We start from the raw sequence: 20315 nt of genomic DNA, 5'->3' as shown, positions 1-20315 counted from the left end.
GCTAAGCCACAAAAGGAAGATATACTTTTCCTAAAATGGAAATGATTAGTAACAATTTACTAAAATGAATAATATCTCTTATTGTACACTATGTAAACCAGCAGTTAACTAGAATATAAACTTAACATTGGTCCTTTGTTAGTGTGTAACAATTAGATCGGGAATTCTGGTATTTTCTCTCAAGTAAAAGCTAAGCTCTTTATCAATAAGAGCCCAAAAATTTTGTAGCAAAATATTCTTAATTTTAATATAAAATTAAATGAGTTTTGAAAGATCTGTGTTATTCATAGCTGCATATTTAACTCATGTTATAACACATCTTACTACAAGATTTGATTTATTTTGTTCAAAACCAAAATAGTTCAAGAAAAACATAGTAACACAAAAACACATTCACCCCCCTCCACCCTCCTCTATGTGTAATTCATTACCTAACAAACGATAATATGTTATTAACATCACCTACTTGTGCTCAGAGCCGACTCTGGGACCCTTAATAGACATGCTTATTAAAATTAAAACTACAATCTACCGTACTTTATACAAATAATGTCATAAAAAAAACCCATTGTACCGCGTAATATTAAAAACAATAAATATAATGATATATAAGATGCTAATTGGTAATGAAAAAAAAGACCCAAAACTTTTAATATATAATTTAGGATTATTTGTCTATTTATTTTTAAAAATTATATTTTTTTTAGAAAAATTCAGGAGGAATGGGGCACACCCTAGCCACCCCTCCCTCCGCTGGATTGAGGGTATTTTTAAAAAGTAATTTCTCCACACTTTTGAATTGGGTAAATCCAGGGCAAGTAGAATATGATAAGTATATTTGCTTTGATTGGTCAGTGGTCAGTGGTCAGTGGTCAGTTGTAAATTACACAATATATAGATGACTTAATTGTTTAACCTTTTTAGCGACCTGAATTTTTTTTATAATAAATAATTTAAAAGTGATAAATTTGTGAATGTTTATAAATTATATAAGTATTTAGATAATTTTATTCACAAGTCATTTTTTGTTACATAAATGAATTAAAATAAATAACCTTTAAATAAAATTATCTTAATTTTTATATTTTTAGCTAAATTAACCTTTAATAAAAAATATATAAAAATTAATTAATAAAAAACCAAAAATAAATATAAATTAAGAGAAAATACGTTATTACTAACATTTAACTTATCAGTTTATACATTATAAATTCAACTTTAAATTTAGTCAAAAAACATTCGTCGATAAAATGTTGCGGAATTATAAATCATAAAACTTACTTATAATATTTGCAAATAGGTACTGTATTTCAATTCAAATATCTATAGTCAAATAATAATTTACCCCATTATCAACAACCGGAAATATTATTTCCACGTCAAATTTTTTATTTTCAGAGCATTAAAAACATTGTAAGACACGAAATTATCCTCCCATTATTTTAATTTCTTTGCTCTTATTGTATATATATGTAGAGAGTAGTTTTGTCTTTTAATATTTTGTTTGCTCTTTTCCCAATAAAAAATTAGCTTCATAGCAAACAAATTCTCTTATACTTTGAATATTGATAAATTTATCAAATTCTATGTAATAACTCCCGAGTCCTACTTATTTGTTTACAGTTTTTTTGATGATTGACACGTGTTTTAAACTTATTATAAATTATAGTTTTATAATTTGTTTTTAATTTTTTGTTTGTATAAAAAATTTGAAAATTATATTTTTGATTAAAAAAAATTAAAAAAATTAACTACATAAGAGCCTTTAGGTACGCGCAGAGCTCCCGTTCCCCAATATAAAAAATATGGTGGAAGGAAATAGGACTGTCAATGGATCAGACCTGGATCGGATCGACCTAAATTAATATCCACATTCATTTTTTTCGAATTTGGCGGATCGGTCGATCCTAATTTTTTCCATATCCGGATCCGTTCAAATTTGATATCCGCTCCATTTATGTATATTTATTTTTTAATGCAATATATTACAAAAACTATTATAAATTGAAAGAATATCAAAAATTAAACATACAACATACAACTTAATTGTAAAGTATTTGATTATTTGATTATAACAATAAAAAAATGGATGTATCCAAGTGGAACTGTGAATTGAGATTGGGATGATATGCAAACTCTAAAAAGTTAAAAGAATTAGAGTATAATATAGAAATGGAGTGAATTCTAGAGACGGGATAAAATGAATTTTAGATAATGTGCCTTGACTAAGAATAAAAATTCTAAATTAGGAATAGTAAAAAATAAATATATAAATTAGATCGGATTATTAACAGATCGAATCAATCTAAATTCATATCTGTTCTATTTATAATCAAATTTTTCTTATCAGATCATATTCCGGATTAAATTTTTAAAAGGTCGATTTATATTAACTAAAATGATCTCGATTCGAATCGCATCGAAACGAATTTTCGGTTGAGAAACCTGCCTGCGAGGAAGGGAGTAAATGAAAAGGGTAAGCAAATGGCAAAAAGGTAATGGGTCCCTCCCCCAACGCACACCAACTAAAATAGACCAAGAGGGAAGAGGAGAGGCAGGCAAGCAGAGAGTTACATTGAAATTGAAGCAAAGCAAACACAAACAAGTAGTCATACCCATCCTTTGTCGGCAACTTCACTTTATTTCACCCCCTCCCCTCATTTTCACCATACATACAAATCTATATATACGCTCTTAAATTCACTCCATATTTGTGAAACAACAATCAAATTCACAAAAACAAGAATTTCAAGTCCTTAATTCCTCATTTATTTCTGATTCCACCAGTGTCACTGGATTCAATGTTGGTCCAAGATCGTCTTGACCCTGGATCAAAATCACCAACCCGTAAAGCAAATCGTTTCTCTGTATCAAAATCACTTGATTTCTCCACATGGGTCTCTGATAATCTTTACAAAATCTTCACTATTGCTCTCTTGATCCTCACTCTTGCTGCCCTTTTCTTTCTTCGTAATGCTGGTGACTCTGCTGCTCTTCTTTGCTTCCAGTCTCAGTCTAAACCCATTCAAAAATCTTTGCATTTTCCTCATGTTGATTGGGCTAAAGTGGAGTTAGTTCAAGATAAAACAACCCCTTTTGCTAATTTTCAATCTGAGAATTGGATTGTGGTTTCTGTTTCGAATTACCCTACTGATTCGCTTCGTAAAGTTTCGAAGATTAAGGGGTGGCAAGTGCTGGCAATTGGGAATTCCAGGACTCCTGATGATTGGAACTTGAAAGGTACTATCTTTTTATCTCTTCAAGAACAAGTTAAATTAGGGTTTAGGGTTGTTGATTATTTGCCTTATGGTTCTTATGTTAGAAAGTCTGTTGGGTATTTGTTTGCGATTCAGCACGGTGCTAAAAGGATTTTTGATGCTGATGATCGCGGTGAGGTGATTAGTGATGATCTTGGTAGGCATTTTGATGTGGATTTAGTTGGTGAAAATGCTAGGCAAGAGGTCATATTGCAGTATAGTTGTGAGAATGTTAATAGGACTGTTGTGAATCCTTATATTCATTTTGGACAGCGGTCGGTTTGGCCTAGGGGATTGCCATTGGAGAATGTAGGGGATATTGGTCATGAACTATATTATAATCAAGTGTTTGGTGGGAAGCAGTTTATTCAGCAGGGGATATCGAATGGTCTTCCTGATATTGATTCGGTTTTCTATTTTACTAGGAAGCCGGGTTTGGATGGATTTGATATTAGGTTTGATGATCGTTCTCCGAAAGTGGCATTGCCACAAGGTGTTATGGTGCCGGTTAATTCCTTTAATACTATGTACCATTCATCAGCATTTTGGGGTCTGATGCTTCCTGTTTCAGTGAGTTCAATGGCTTCTGATGTATTGAGGGGTTATTGGGGGCAGAGGCTTTTGTGGGAAATTGGTGGCTATCTTGTTGTATATCCTCCCACTGTACATAGGTATGATAGAGTTGAAGCTTACCCGTTTTCTGAGGAGAAAGATCTTCATGTAAATGTTGGTCGTTTAATCAAGTTTTTGATCTCTTGGAGATCGAGTAAGCATAAATTATTTGAGAAAGTTTTGGAGTTGAGTTACGCAATGGCTGAGGAAGGTTTCTGGTCTGAGAAAGATGTGAAGTTTACTGCTGCTTGGCTTCAAGACTTGATTGCAGTTGGGTACAAGCAGCCAAGGCTGATGTCACTTGAATTAGATAGGCCTAGGGCAAATATTGGTCATGGAGATAGGAAGGACTTTATTCCTCAAAAGTTACCGTCTGTTCATCTTGGAGTTGATGAAACTGGAACAGTGAATTATGAAATTGGGAATTTAATTAGGTGGAGGAAGAACTTTGGGAATGTAGTGCTTATAATGTTCTGTACTGGTCCTGTTGAACGTACTGCTTTAGAATGGCGATTGCTTTATGGAAGGATTTTTAAGGCAGTTGTTATTTTGTCAGATCAGAAAAATATAGATCTTGCTGTTGAAGAAGCCAAGCCTGACCATGTTTACAAGTAAGATTAAATTTCCCCTTTAGCAGCAGTATCAGAAATACATGCAACTTTCTGTGTTTGCAGAAGTTGGCCAATTTTTCTTCTTCTTTTTGGTAGTTGTTGTGCATGTTGGTCATTAAGAGTTCACGAGTCATGACACTACTGAAACTCTTAAGAAGTGATTTAGACATGAATCATAGATGTCTAGATTCAGATCATGGAATCTCTAACAAAAGAATTTTAAAATTTTACCAAACTGGAAATGCAATGTACCTGTAAATATTAGGAATTGTTTTATATGATGTGATATTTCTTTGGAAGCTGATTTTCGCAATCAAGCATGTTCAACAATGAAGAGAAATGCATAGTGATAACTGCTGCTGTGTTATCACGTATCAGTAGTTTGCGGGGTCTGTTAAAGCTTGTAATATTAAAATATATAAATAAATGAGATATGCGAATCCGTTGGATCATGTCTTATATTTTATTTAACATTTTTTTTTCTGGTTCTGAAAGCTTATAATATTTGTTACCTTTGTTTTGTATATTAGTAAAAAAGATCAGCTTTTAAATAATTTTCTATAGGTCCTTTTATGTTCACATGTAGCAGTTTGGTTAGGATCAGTGTCAAATCAAGAGGTCTCTTGTTGAAATTATAATTTTAAATTGAAGCTTTGATTGCTATGATGCTAATACAGTCTATATGTAAGATATGGGTCTAATTGTTGGATGAATGATGTGACTAGAAATCATTAGTTGCAGAGTAACATGACAACTGTATTCACTCATTATTCCATAGCTTTTGTGCCTATAATAGATCATAAACATGTTATCCTATCAGTTGTCTGACAGTGTATCAATTTTGTCTGCAGGCATCTCCCGAATGTATTTAATAGATTTACGAGTGCTGAAGGGTTCCTGTTCCTCCAAGATGATACTATTCTTAATTACTGGAACCTAATACAAGCAGACAAGACTAAGCTCTGGATTACAAACAAGGTAATTAAACCGTGAGGCCGCCCTGCCTATTTTTTTAACTCATGATAGTCATGTTTTGACACTTGAACATTAATTACATTTGCACACTATGTCAATTAACCCGGTGCCTTCCATTATTTTTTTCTTTACCACTGCTTTAATAGAAATTAGTTTCTCAATCTTAGGAACTGCACTGAGTAAGAAATCACAAGCTCTAAGCTTAATCACAACAAAAAAAATAACACAGGTTTTGCTAATAAATTTAGAGCTTTTCCTTTCACGTTTTCCAAACATCTCACTTTTTTGACATGCCTGAGTTTTGTTCTTAAAAACCACTAAGATCTAAGATCTGTCTGTAACCTCTGATCAGGTGTCCAAGTCCTGGAGTTCTGTTCCACTTTCTGGGAAATCAGATTGGTTTGTGCAACAAGCAGAAATGGTGAAGGAAGTTGTTGCTGCTATGCCAGTTCACTTCCAAGTCAGTTACAAGGAATCAATGAAGAGTGATTTGACTCTTACAATATGTAGTTCTGAGGTATTTTATGTACCTCGTAGATCTGTAGCTGACTACATTGATCTTGTGAATCTTATTGGCCATCTAGATATGCATCAAAAGATTGTCATACCAATGATCTTTTTAGCAATGGATTTATCTGATAACTTTGACTCCATCTTCCATTCAATGGTTTACAAGCGGAAACAGCCTTCTAATTCTTCAACATTTTATTCCCCGGAAGTACCTGCAGTTCATCCGTGGAATGTCTCGAGTGAGCAAGACTTCATAAAGCTTATAAGAATAATGGCAGCAGGGGATCCTCTTTTAATGGAGTTGGTCTAAACTCTGAATGCCGATGATAGAAAGTCAACACTTACTGCAAACTTGCGTGCATCAATATGTAACTCGTAAATCAGAGCTTGCAGCTTTTTGTACAATTCCTTGAAAAGGAATTATTATTTTGTAGAGACGTCCTATGTTGTCTACAGTTTTTGGAGATCAACTCCCGCGGGGTTGAGGGGGGCGTAAAGAATATGTAGGTTGGTATCTTGCTGACAGTATAAGTTGTACATGATTCGTACATTCAAGGAATTGTGATATTCATTCTATAGTGTTTTTTTTCTTGAGCAGAATTGATGTAATTCACAGTTCCGCAACCAAGAAGCAGCTGTAGAACTATCATGTAACTAGTTTCTTTCTCGAACAAATTTGATGTATCCACTGTAACTCATTCTACATTTATGAAATTGATTCTCTTTTTTTAGTTTTTTTCGTAAATAAATTTGATGGATCCAGTCAATTAAGCAGCAGTTGTGGAACTATCAAGTAACTAAATGCATTTATATTTTTCAATTGTAACCTGAATTACAAACAATGAAAACAAAACCCCAAAATGATGTAAATTACAGTTGGGGGAGTGGAAAAAAACAATTTCACATTCGAACTGTTCTCGGAAGTTACATTAACCCATTCTCCACGCACAAGGGAGAAATGGTTCAGGTAAACTAAGAATGTTATTTGGCATTCAAGAAATTATTTATAAGTTACAATATTTACCGATCAATTCCTTCAATCTTATCTTCAACCTCGGAGTACAACTGCTTTAATTGCTCGATGTTTTCTTCTGAAGTTTCCCAGTATCCCCGTCCGTTGGCTTCCAGGAAAGTCTGTAGCAGCTTCCTGAAGGAGTTTGGATTTGTGTTCATCAACCTCTTCAACATCTCTTCGTCTTTGATGAATGTTGTGTTTGCTTCTTCATATACCCAGTTGTCAACTTGTCCTGAAGTAGCACTCCAGCCCACCGTGTTTGTTAGCCTCTTCTCAATTTCACGAACACCCTCGTATCCGCTGGACAGCATTCCTTCGTACCATTTGGGGTTCAACAACTTTGTCCGCGCATCAAGTCGGACAGTCTCAGAGAGTGTACGAACCTAAAAAAAAATAGTGAATACAATATTTAGTTTCTATTCGGATACATAGGATTGGCTAATAAAATCTATACTATGTATAGCACATACACAAAACTAGATAATAGAAGTCTACCTGTGCATTAGCCGTGGTGGTGTCTGCAATGTATGCATTTGGCTTCTTTCCATCCTTCCTTAGGTTCTGTACCAGATTGGTAGGGTCAGAGTCGAAGTAGTGACTGACATCAGTCAGTGAGATTTCTGACGAATCGAGGTTTTGGAATGTGGCCTCGGCCGTGCTTAGAGCCATCTCAAATACTTGCCTCTTCTCCATCATACCCGTTCCAGGAGCGTCACAGTCAAATGCAAAGGACTTTCGGCTCAAGTACATATCTTGAAGCTGCTTCTCATCATTCCATGAAGAATTTTCAACAGCAAGGTTTACATTGGAGGAGTATGAGCCTGAGGCGTTGGAGAATATTCGGGTTGCAGCTTCTCTAACCTCAACGCCAAGAGTTTTTGCTTGCTCTAACGCGTGTTTCCTGACAAAGTTCTGTTCTTCGGGCTCATCTAGTTCAGCTACCATCTTCACACCCCGGTCCAAGAGATTCATCTGTCAACAAATTCGGAAAATTTGAACTTCAGATAAATGATAGATAAAAAATGACTAGTTTTGAACATTTATTTAAGACTATCAATCAAGCTAAAGTTTTTTTTACACAAATCAGAACCACAAGAAAGAAGGATAAGTACCTGATTGATAAAGAGATCTCTGAACACTCCAGAGCAATTCACCACAACATCAACTCTTGGTCTTCCAAGCTCTTCAAGACTTACAGGCTCCACCCGATTTACCCGGCCAATAGAATCAGCGACGGGCCTGACTCCAATCATCCACATAACCTGAGCCAAAGACTCACCATAAGTTTTGATATTATCTGTTCCCCACAAAACAAGTGCAACAGTCTCGGGATACTTTCCTCCATTGTCAGCCTTCTGCCTCTCGAGCAACCTATCCACTACAATCTTAGCACTTTGTAATGCAGCTTCAGTAGGAATTGACTGTGGGTCAAGTGCATGAATATTTTTCCCAGTTGGTAAAACTTTGGGGTTCCTGATTGGATCGCCACCGGGACCTGGTTCCACATACTTTCCTTCCAACGCTTGTTTCAAACTTCCCAACTCATTATCAGCTACAATTAACTTTAGACACGTACCCAAGTACCCAAATAGAACTCTCAGTTGTTCCCTGTCAGCCCTGTAAAATTTTGTGTCTGAAAGGTACTGAATCCAAGGTTCATTTATACCAAAACCGAGGATAGAGGTTAGTTTACTAGACACTTTGACCACTTGGCCCTTCTCATTAGTCGTTTTCTCAACAAATGCATATATGGCTCCCCGTGACGCCTCAGTTATTTGCCGAAGCAACTCAACATCCTTCAAAATTCCTTTGTCACTCCCTCTATATACATCTTCAATCTCTCTTCCTACAGTCTGAGCCAAGATTGATGGGAGAGCCGTAATGCCTTCTTCTTGCCTGTCCAGTGCTGCAATGTTGACAAGAGTGGCAACCGCCTCCATCGCTGTTGGAGGCTCACCAATGATGTGGAGTCCACAAGGCAAAAGTCGCGATTCTATCTCCATGATTTTGGAGTACACTTTTCCGACCACAAGATCACGTTCCTTGGCAGAGATTTCAGTTCCTTCATCTGGAAGATCCACATCTTTGTCAAGATTGCATTGCCTGGCTGTGCTGATTATAGAACTCACAATTTGCTGACCGCGACCGGTGTCTTTGAGAGACTGGTAAGAAGCTATCAGCTCACCCAGCTGCTTCAGTCCTTTGTAGAGCCCGGCATTTTCTGCTGGAGGAGTCAGGTAACTTATAGTATTTGCGTAGCTCCTTCGTTTGGCTATAGTGGCTTCAGAAGGGTTATTAGCTGCGTAATAGTAAACATTGGGAATATTGCCTATAAGACTGTCTGGATAACAAGCATCACTCATACCAACCTGTTTACCAGGCATGAATTCAAGAGAACCGTGAGTGCCAAAATGAAGCACTGCATCAGCTTTAAATATCTTCTCAACAAATGAGTAATATGCAGCAAAACCATGATGGGGGCTGGCTGATTTTGAGAAAAGTAGCCGCATAGGATCACCCTCGTAACCAAATGTAGGCTGAACACCAATGAAAACATTTCCATATTGTTTACCGTACACCAACAGGTTCTCCCCATCAGAATTCAAACTCCCAGGAGCCTTTCCCCAGTTCTCTTCCAATGCAGTGGCATAGCTAGTTAGTTTGTAGTACTCTCTGACACCCATTTTGTAAGCTACATTGAGATTTGGGCTGCTAAACTGAGCCTCTTTGTCATGAAGTATATCTTCAATTAATGCTTCGGCACTCTCAGGAAGTCCTTCAAGATTGTATCCGTCTCCTTCAAGGTCTTTGAGAACAGAAAATATGGAGGCAAACACATTTAGGTAAGCAGCAGTTCCAACATTTCCCTTGTCTGGAGGAAAACTGAATACAGTGATGGCTACCTTCTTGTCAGCCTGCATATACATATGATTAAGGGCTTAGCCAACTTTGAAATCTTCACTTCAGTTTATTCAGCATAATTTAAAGATGATACAGTTATAAAAGATATTTGGCCTCCATTGAACTTGGAAATGATACCAAATCATAAAAGTGAGACTCCTCTTGTACATTGAAACAAGAAAATTTATGAAGGACATTAAACCTCTTTATCCAAGTATATGCGCTTATATGGATATTTGTATATTACACTTCTTACCTTAGTTCATAATGTTGACAAAAAAGTAGAGATGTTTTACATTTTGCAAGATCAATGAAGATGTAGAACCAATATCTTTGAGCAACAGAAGTAATCATAGTTATTAATACAAAAAATTATATTATGTGCTTACCTATTTCCACAGACAGTTAGTCCAATAAATACTTTCAAAAAGATTGGAAGTTTCACATGAATAGATTTTAAAGAGTAGAGGATGTATAAGGATAGTATCTAAAAGTCAACAAGTTTCGCAGAAATCACAGGTCAAAATATTATGTATAATATTTGATTGATGAGTATGACCGTAAACACCTCGAATTTGGACATTTATTCACAGAAAATTGTTTATTTATAGTTACTATTACTACATATCCTGCCTTGGGAAGCTACTGATGCCAAAAACACAAATGAAATTAATTTTCTTGTCCATCATTTCAAATTATATGAATATCAAAAGCACCTGAATGAATGATTAAAGCCTTGAGAGTCTAGAGTATGACTAACTCGAACAACAATCAGGGCACTATACATTGAACACCTACCCGAATAATAGACTAGAATGTACCTGGGGGAAACATGTATAATGAAACAAGAAGTAACTCAAAGGTTACATACCTTTGTTTTCCTTCTCAGTTCACCCCAGTTGATAGCCCTAGTGCAAAGCTGCTCCACTCTCTTGTGAAGAGCATGTGATTTGCCTGCAGTAAGATTGAGTTCACCATATAAATATGAGCACCAAATTGAAATTAAATGCAACATAGATCGGTAGAATCTGCAACTACTAACTAAATTCTATGTATATATTTGAGAAAGAAAATAGAGTGGAAGAAAAATTCTCCACTTGCCTGTTCTTGGATCCCGACCGGAGAAGACAATGGGCTCCATGCCTCCATCGAGCTCTGGTAGAGCAACCTGCAAAGCAACCTGAATTGGGTGCAGGCCTAATGTGCTATTCAACCACTCCTCTGTCGTTTGGAATACCAAAGGCAATGCGACAATGTATGGTACGTCAAGCTTCATCAATGCTTCGATAGCTTTTGGATGATCCTGTCTTGCTGGTCCCCCAACAAGAGCAAAACCAGTCAATGAAACCACCGAGTGCACAAAAGGCTTCTTGCTGATAGGATCGACAAGATATTTATCAACTGGCCCTGAGAAGTCCAGACCACCAGCAAAAATTGGAATTACCTTAGCCCCTCTTGCTTCCAATTCCATGATCACAGCCACATAGTGACTGTCATCACCGGTAACTATATGACTCCTTTGCAAAATCAAACCAACTACCGGTGCATTTGGACTCTTGAGCTTCTCATTTGCATCCCTCCTCGTCCCATACCAATTCAAATATTCCTTCACATCATCATACATACATGGGGCCAAAGGATGCCAGATTCCATTATCCAAGAACAAAACAGGATCCGAATACTCAATCTTCAGCCCTTTCAGAGCAGGAACATATGAACCAGAAATCATTTTCACAAAATTGACCAAATTATCAGGTGAACCGCCAAGCCAAAACTGCAAACTAAGTATGTAAAGCCTCGCGTCTTGAGCTTTATCACTTGGCAAGTACTTCAAAACTTTAGGCAAAGTTCTCACAAGCTTCAACATGCTGTCAGCAAAGCCAGCAGATGACTTCTTCCCCTTGAGCAACTGAAAAAATGGACTCTTTGATTGCCCAAGTTGAGACATGCTAAATGTTCCCAACTTGTTAAGCCTCATCACCTCAGGCATTGATGGAAACACCAAAACTGCATCAAGCCTGTCCCGTTCCTTCTCGACAGCTGCCTTAACTTTAAGAGCAAGCTCTTCGACAAAAATCAATGATCCAATAAAGATATTGGCTTCTTCAACATCTTTACAGAAAGTCTTGTAAGTTTCTTCATCTCTAAGCTCTTCAACCAAGTATCCAACAACTTCATACGAGGCATTTTTCTCACTTTTGTTCAAAATTTGAACAGCCTCAGTAAGCGAAGATTGGTACTGAGCTTCTAATACTACATATACAATTCTTACAGTAGGAAGGCCTTGAAGATTCTCGGGCACAACTCGACGCACTTCAGGCGAGGTTTGAGTGAAAAGGCCATTGCCAACAACAGCACATTTCACTCTCATGGGTGTTTTCGAGTTGGATGGATTAGTTTTCTTGGGTAGAAAAGAATGAAGAAAGTAATGTTTTTGAGAAATTGAAGATAATTGGTCTACTTTAGTTGTAGGCAATGTAAATGGGGAGGAAACTAAAGAAGCCATGATTAAAAACTCTGTAATTCAAGAACACTTCCCCTGTTTCTTGATTACAGAAATATATATACAAACACAGCAGTAAAGATAGAGAGAGATATAAAATGAACTTGTGTACCTCTTAATGTGTTTTGAGCTTGTGTGAAGTGAAAGGCCAGTAATGGCTCTTGCTCTTCTTCTCCAACTCTGTTTTTTTTAGAGAAGCAGAAGGGTCTGAGTTTATAAGTGAATGCAGAGAGGTTGTTAATTTTTGGTTAGTGGTGTGTGTGAGAGGCACGTGGCCACAAAAAACATAAAGTAAGGTGTTTGAGGTTGTGTTTCAGTTTGAAGATTATAGAGAGAGGAGAGAGAGTGGGTGTAATAATCTATCCTTTTGGGGCATGGTGATGAAGTTTGCAGAGTTCCTATTGGGTGATTAGATTGTGAAGAAGAGCGAGAATGAAGGATTGGAGGAGTGAGAGTGTAGAGTGGATGAGGAGAGAGAGAGAGAGAGAGTGCAGAAATTTATTACAGAATGGACATGTCACCAATTAGAGTGTGATGTTGATTCACAACCAGGCATATAAGTACATGTCATTGCTGCAAAAGTTACTGCATCACCCTATTCTGTTTCTTCTGCAAGTGTGTGAAGATTTTGTACACAAGTGAGTGTTCCTGAGTGAAAAGGAAGTGATAATATTTTTGTGTTGTTTTATGGGTCCATGTATCACAGTTTCAGGCCAAGCGATGTGAAAGTTCTCAAGAGTTTGTAGCAGACAAAAATCCATTACGTCTCAAGATTATTAATTGTTTGAAAGTTGATGTTTTTCCAAATTAATGTTGCGGTGAAAATGGAAGGTTCAGTCTTAAATTGGTTGTTGGATAATAGAGGAAGGAATGAAAAAATTCAACATTTAGTCATATTATTCTTAAGATTTCATTCTATTCCCTCCAAGACTCCAAATTCATTCATCTCAACCAAACATAACATATGAGCGCTACTTCACTAATTCACATACATTAACAAAAAGAGAGAGATGACTGACATTTTTCCTCGTTCACACAAACTAATGATTTGATTTAGACTTTTTAATAAACGTTCGTCTCTTAAACAGTTTCATAATTGAAAGGATAGAATTCACAATAACATTTGTAGTTTATGTAAGAGGAAGAAGGGAGGAAGGGTTAAGGATGTACCCAGTCTACCATATGTCAAAAAATCCTAGACGTTGTCCAAGTAAAACAAGTAAATTGTAATCCCTTGCTTCTCAACAAATATAATTTGAACAAATGGAGCTCTAAATGCTTAACATGCGACTCAAATTTGCAACTGCAATCCACATTCAGCTCAATGCCCAGAACAGGTTTAAGATTTTTTTAATGCGTCAGCGCTAGCAGAGCATGACAAGCCCAAGGGAGCGATATTGAGATATTTCTCTGCTATAATTACATTAGTCCTCAATCCAAAAAAATCTGCTCAGGACTCTGCAAACAAAACTGAACCTTGCTAATTTGCCTGATACTTCTACAACACCAGTCCATTATAGATTATGGTGGATGCTAGGGACATTATACTAAAAACTGAGGTCTCCACTGATGAGCGTCTTATTTGATTTAGTCCAGCTCCATATCAGAAATTGCTTCACTCAAGATCATCTGGAGTTCTTTCACTCTTTGTCTTGTTAATGCAATGCAATCCTGCAGCAAAATATGAGTCTCTCTTAGCATCTTCGACTATGCCATATGTAACTTGATATATGTAATATAAAGGAATGCTTTGAAAAATTGTATCTTTTACGTTACTAAGATCCATTTCTGATGTGTTAACAACCAAAGTAAAGCATTTAAAAAATTAATAAGAAGCAAAATGCATAAACTAAATCGCACTCAAGCAACTGCAGAATTACACTAGTCCAAGTCTTTTTACACGTTAAAAAATGAAATGGCACTTCAAAATGTAATATGCCAAACAGGGAAATCCCATAAACCTTCATAGAATTAATACTTCCTCTACTACCTCTAGTAATAAATCATGTGCGTAAACTGGAGTTTGTTGTGTCGGTTTCGGGTACAGGTACCCTTTTGTTGAAAGTAAAAAATCTAAGCATACTGACCTGAACAGCTGCGTTGTAGGCAAGAAATGTTCCACCTGGCTTGTAGAGAGACACAAGCTGACAAGATGAATCCAATACAACAGTCAAAAGAGTATCCATAACTGACTCTTCCTCCGCTGTGGGATCTGCCAGGATATAGTTCTTGTGAAGTATACAAGTCAAAGAAAATGGAATACTGCTCAGTTTAAGCTTTCTTTTATCCTTATTAACAGGCTCTTTATCCAACTTTTGGCCCTCTGTTTCCTCAGAAACAACAACCCTTCCATCATCATTTAACGTAACTACAGGAATTTTCACTGCAAGATAGATATCATCAAGTCAGATTGCAAACCTGTAGACATGTTAAGAGGAATTCTTAAAACTTGGCATATAGCACAAATTTGTAAACATACGATGAGAAAAAGCAGCAACTGCAGAAAGTAATGCAGTATCGAATAGAGCACCATCAGCATCCAGACAATATATGTCCTGCAAGCATCAATGCACATTTGTCATATAAAGTTCTACATCATCTTATATTGTAACATTTTATTTGTTTTTCTGTGACATTAGAATTCTGGACTAGATACTGATACAGAAAATATGTATATATACAGTCTCAATAACAGTATTGACGATTACAGTAAATAGGAGGACTGGACCAACTGAATAGACATAAGGTAAAAGTAAGGTGGTACATCAGTCCGCTGATTAATATTCCAAAATCAAACTTATCCTGATTGCTGCTATTTGTTTATACTTTTTACACCATATATCATCTGGGAATAATTGCTTCAACATCTAAACACTTTGACTTCTTTCACCACCTTCCCAGTTAACTTTTGCCCAACTAGTCCTCTCTAAGTATCCAATTTCCAAACACCAAAATATAAACATACATGACAAATTTAATAACAGTTCCTCCCCTTCAATAGAGTATCACAAATTTACTGTCATTATGGCATCAGGTTTCATCATTTAGTGGGTCAGGTTAAGTTTGAGATACTGATATGAGTGATACCAGCAGAAAAATAAGATAGTATATAAAAGACTATTACCAGGTAGGCCATCCAAGCAGCTTTCCCACTGACCAGGCACAAATCCTTCAAATTAATCATGCCAGAACTACAAGAACCATAAAAAAATTCCAGTCAGTAGCATTAAATCAAGATATCAAGATAAAGAGCTTCAAAAATAAAGGGGGGGGGGGATTTTGAAATATAAAACTGCTAGTAAAAAGATAATTTCCATATAAGTGTTCAAGTGTGTTTGTTCAAGTTACAACTAGAACATTTACTGGTAGTTACGTATTCATTAACTAATAGAAACCAGACTAAAATAGTATCACTGACGAACCCACAGATTGAGACCGATACAACTGATAAAACAACACCGTGACTGATACAACTGATAAAGCCACATAGTACCCACACAACTTGTAAAACAACGACGTGCAAGAGTATCTCCCATATCAGCTGGAATCGTTTTCAAGTTTCATAGTGCTTGAAGATCTCTCCTTGTAAGGCCGTGGAAATCGATATTTTATTGGTGAATTGTAAATTATATAAAAAAAGGTGCTGGATTAGAAAAGGCCGCTGGGGGTGACTTGGTACAAGCAAGAGAAAGACTACCTTATTTGAAAATTATAAAAAAATAAGATATTAAATATTTGAATTAATAATTTTTTTACTATATTTTTGTGAATCGATAATTTAAAACAAATTTTCCTACAAATACAGTCTTTCAGTTAGAAACCAATATCTAGGGCTCACGGCGCCGTCTCACCGTCTCGATATCAAAAGTGAGTGAATCTATACATCATTCATCTTCCTTGTTCAATTTCCACTATATAATAATGTGCATGCACTATGCACTTTACTGTATATGAATGTGTACCTGGTTTCATTTTTCATAAACAGCTTTCTTTCTATAAAATCCTAATGTAGACATTGGACGCATTGTTCTCCTCCCTTATTCTATTTCACTATGTTATGATATGTATGCAATTTACTAAATGTATGCATAATTTCTACCTAATTCCATTTGCAGATTTGGTTATATGACAATTTAAACAGCTTTTTTTCTCTTAAAAATCCAAATGTACACATTGAAGTTAATTATATGCAGTCCAGACGTTGAATTCTACGAATGCTTTTACTGGAATGTACTAATGTAGTAACCCGTAAAACATTTTCTGAACTGTTTTTTAAGAACATGCTTATATGATTCTTACTATATCTGGTCTTTACATTTAGGCGACAGTTCATTTTAGAGACTGAAAAGTGTGCTGAACCACATCTAAAGAGCATTTAGTAATATGGTAATGGAAAGAGATTGTATTAGGAAGTTTCTTGGGGGGAACTGACAGCCAATAATCACGAATTACAGCTGGGAAATACTAGATTTCTAAATATTTTACAGGCACTTAAAACCACTGGAATACATCTATAACCAATGACTTGTATTGCCAGCACTAATATAGGAGGGACGGGAGGTCGGGAGGCTATATATTTATCTGGGTCCATCACTGGATAGGGGAATGGATACTGATAGCCATACTTATGAATTACAGCTGGGAAATACTGAAATTCTAAAGATATTAGAGACACCAGTGCAATACGTCTTTGACCAATGACACATACTGCCAACAGTGATATAGAAAGAGTGACATGTTAGCGGAAGGAAGCACTACAAAAATATATAGCCAAAACTCTTGAGGATTCCGGTCCCAATTTAGTCAGGACTCGGGAGAGAGAAATTGGGACCGACACATTAAATTGATTCAACCAAAACTATACAGAGCAATCAGAAACTTCCTTACATGTTTATAAATTTAGGCAGCTATCTCTTTGGGAACAATAAGGGAGTAGGAATCTATGTTACTGATTGTTGGCATTTTTCTAGCTAATTTTGTCGGTGTTGATTAATAGGGAAAACAAAAAAAAAAATCCATTGATTAAAATTAATTAGCTGAAATATTATAAATTCTTATTTACATACTCAAGGGGTAGATGCAAAATTCAGTTAAGAAAGATATATATTAAATAAATAAAACAAACACACACACAAAGTGCATGTATTAGTAATCATATACTCAAAGATACCTAATTGAATACTTGACATGTAGGAGACCAAGATCAAATAAAAACAACACAGCAAGATGAAAATTTATTAGGAGAATCCCCTACCCTATACATGACAGATCAGAGCATATCAGTGTCAAAAATAGAGCAATATACCTTAATACTAGAAAATGCAAGAACCTACCTTAAGATGGTTTCTGATAATTGCTTAGACAAAACAGGTGCTGCCTCAGCGGGCCTTCCAGGTCTAACCATTGGAGAACAGATAGGGGGCATGTGAAAATCAATAGCTGAGAAAGGACATCATTAAGTTAAATATCATACAGTTATTGGGGAAAACAACTAAGAACGAGATGTGGTCAGAATAAAAACCTATGAAGCCCTCATCTGGTGATTCAGTTGTAGGTGTCATGACTTCCATTTTAACTGCAGCCAACATGGTCTACAAAAGGACACAGACAACTGAGAAAGGTTGTTACCAAAAAGAGGTATTATGGGACGAAAGAAACAACTTATGTTGACTCGGTAAAAACCTAATGACAATACTGAGAGTAAAAAGCACTTACAGTGCAGCCGAGTTTTGCTAGCGCTGATCCATCCGCAGATGCCACAGCTCCTATATGAAATGTACAATATCTTAATCACGATTCAGATATTCATCAAAGTCCAGTAGATTCGAGCAGATGGTGCATAACTAACCTAGGGCTAAGGTTGTGTCTCTAGCTTTTCCGAGAGGCCTGGCATCAGGTCTGATAGATTCGAGCAGATGGCGCTCAAAAAAGCGCAAAGGGAATAGACGTCGAAAAGCATCTATTTCCATCTCAGAAGACATATCACCAGCAACATTGACAGCACTCATTCTGTTAAATTTGTACTGCCAAAACATCAGTCAGTTAACAAAAAGCACTAAAAAGTGAATGACAGATAAAAATTATAGGAATTAATAATCACACATTCAAATCTAAAAGCACACTGTAAATAAAACAGATTTAAAGAACGTTCTATTTTGCAAAAATATATTCAACAGACTATAGAAATGTAATGGTAGTGCCATAATAATATTCAACAAGTCTAATATAACAAACATTAAAAATTCCTTATTTTGATGTCACTATATTGTCTTGGATTTTAGATCTATCATATTATGGAATGCAGGGCATGGTGCTAAGCCCCTGTCGTAAGCGTAAGATAAGTTGGACAATGTGAAGGTGGCCATAGTTTAACTTTTCGTGCCTGAATCATTTCATAGGTAAAAAAGAATTGAATTCAGACAAATAGTGGACTCCAGGTTAGACCGTATCATACTATAACACCTTCAGGACCTGATGATAATACTATATATATTACATTACATATAGTCTGTAGGAAGCTAACAGTCAGTATACTTTATATTCATTTTATACGTACAGTTCCGTTTTGGTCTTCTTTTTTTAGTGAATCCTTTCCTTGTTACAATTGTAACTCTTTTATAACCTGTATATACATCCTAACATATGATTCCAAAAATGCTTAATATTTCAAGGCATCAAATAAATCAAACTATCTATAGATTAAGATTTAGTAAATACAGTTTTGCATATAAACCTCAAAATGAAAAATAAAAACTTGCTTCTGCTGTACCATATGACTTGCAGATTCTTAAGATTCACCAACAAACAACATCTACTTGTTGCTGATGGTATAGACATTGTACTACCAAATACCAAACCATACTGTAAAATTAACAACAATAGTACGTTCCATTTGGTTGGAATAAAATTCATACTATTTTGCATACAATTATTCGTAATTTTCTTTCTTTCCTTCAATACATTCATATCGATTAAACTGAAGCTAGATCCCGCCAATTAAGGTAGAATGCTCAGTCCAAATTCCTAATCTTTTCTTTCACAAACCTCGTCATCTAAAAATTTACATCATCTCATTTAATCCTCTCTTCCATCATACATTATAACATCTTGTTTTATTTTACTCCGATACTTACAACTCTATTCCTTAACGAAACTAAACCTTCCCATCACACTGGGTATTATATTATGTTATACTAATTAATAAAAAATAGCATGCCCTTGATAGTATAAGTTCAAAAGCTGGGAGAAAGACTCATGTTAACACATTTCTATGATTTGCCAATATTATTAAATACAGACTGTACACTTCATACAAACTCATTCCTTAAAAAATAACAACTTTACCTAATTTCAAACCCAAAACACAAAATACTCAAGAAAATTATGTACAAACAGAAACTACATAATGCAAAATCTTGCAGATATATAAACATGCAACACATCAATACAATCTTTAGCAAAAATAAGTAAAAACTGAAAAAGAAAAAATCCCTCTTAAAATTATTTATAAAAAAAATATCCAAACCTGAGAACTGAGACGAATGATAAACAGCTTGATGAAAGGACTTGAAGAAGAACACTTTACGCCCAAAGTGGTGAAGCAGATAGTTGAGTAAAGTAGGGCTGCTTGTAACTGGAGTTGGGCTCCATTTGTTAGGCCCAATTCTACTTAAGTTTATTGGGCCCTTAAGATAAGTTAATAATAGGGCTAAGGGCCCAATATGAATGACAGGAGGATAAGAATGAGTCAATGAATATTGATTATTTAACAAACACAATGATTAATCCGCTAAACATTCTGTGTAAGCTTCTTAACACATGCTAACAATAAAAAATTATGTAAATGCAAAAGTGCAGTAAAATGTTTTAATGGGAGGGGTATTGGATTATACAAGTAATTATTTGTTGTACAGGTGAATAAAATCGGTCAA

At 35.7% G+C, this 20315-nt stretch overlaps 3 protein-coding genes across 4 annotated transcripts; 1 reads left to right on the top strand and 2 right to left on the bottom strand.

Moving 5' to 3' along the window:
* The first annotated feature begins 2545 nt into the window (after window positions 1-2545).
* On the top strand, window positions 2546-6696 carry LOC141712524 (putative glycosyltransferase STELLO1). Its single transcript, XM_074515494.1, has 3 exons — window positions 2546-4480; window positions 5332-5458; window positions 5808-6696. The coding sequence occupies exons 1-3, from the start codon at window positions 2802-2804 to the stop codon at window positions 6273-6275; spliced, it is 2274 nt and encodes a 757-aa protein (XP_074371595.1). The 5' UTR covers window positions 2546-2801; the 3' UTR covers window positions 6276-6696.
* Window positions 6697-6850: 154 nt separating this feature from the next.
* On the bottom strand, window positions 6851-12629 carry LOC141712523 (magnesium-chelatase subunit ChlH, chloroplastic). Its single transcript, XM_074515493.1, has 5 exons — window positions 10983-12629; window positions 10753-10835; window positions 8093-9895; window positions 7476-7952; window positions 6851-7363 (listed from the first exon to the last, which is right to left on the bottom strand). The coding sequence occupies exons 1-5, from the start codon at window positions 12385-12387 to the stop codon at window positions 6986-6988; spliced, it is 4146 nt and encodes a 1381-aa protein (XP_074371594.1). The 5' UTR covers window positions 12388-12629; the 3' UTR covers window positions 6851-6985.
* A 975-nt stretch (window positions 12630-13604) lies between these two features.
* Window positions 13605-20045, bottom strand: LOC141712525 (uncharacterized). 2 transcript variants are annotated; one of them, XM_074515495.1, is made up of 9 exons: window positions 19910-20045; window positions 18233-18407; window positions 18100-18149; window positions 17906-17975; window positions 17718-17823; window positions 15509-15575; window positions 14864-14939; window positions 14472-14767; window positions 13605-14055 (listed from the first exon to the last, which is right to left on the bottom strand). In XM_074515495.1, exons 2-9 carry the CDS (start codon window positions 18390-18392, stop codon window positions 13972-13974), a joined length of 909 nt encoding a protein of 302 aa, XP_074371596.1. In that variant the 5' UTR covers window positions 18393-18407; window positions 19910-20045; the 3' UTR covers window positions 13605-13971. The 2 variants fall into 2 exon arrangements, with proteins under 2 accessions (XP_074371596.1, XP_074371597.1); XM_074515496.1 differs by having other exon boundaries at window positions 18233-18393; window positions 19910-19970.
* Window positions 20046-20315: the final 270 nt, after the last annotated feature.

The sequence above is a fragment of the Apium graveolens genome, chromosome 3 (genome assembly GCF_009905375.1).
Source record: "Apium graveolens cultivar Ventura chromosome 3, ASM990537v1, whole genome shotgun sequence".
In the NCBI taxonomy this organism is placed as follows: Eukaryota; Viridiplantae; Streptophyta; class Magnoliopsida; order Apiales; family Apiaceae; genus Apium; species Apium graveolens.
Note: the sequence above shows the minus strand (reverse complement) of the source record. Positions and strands in the feature narration are given on the sequence as shown.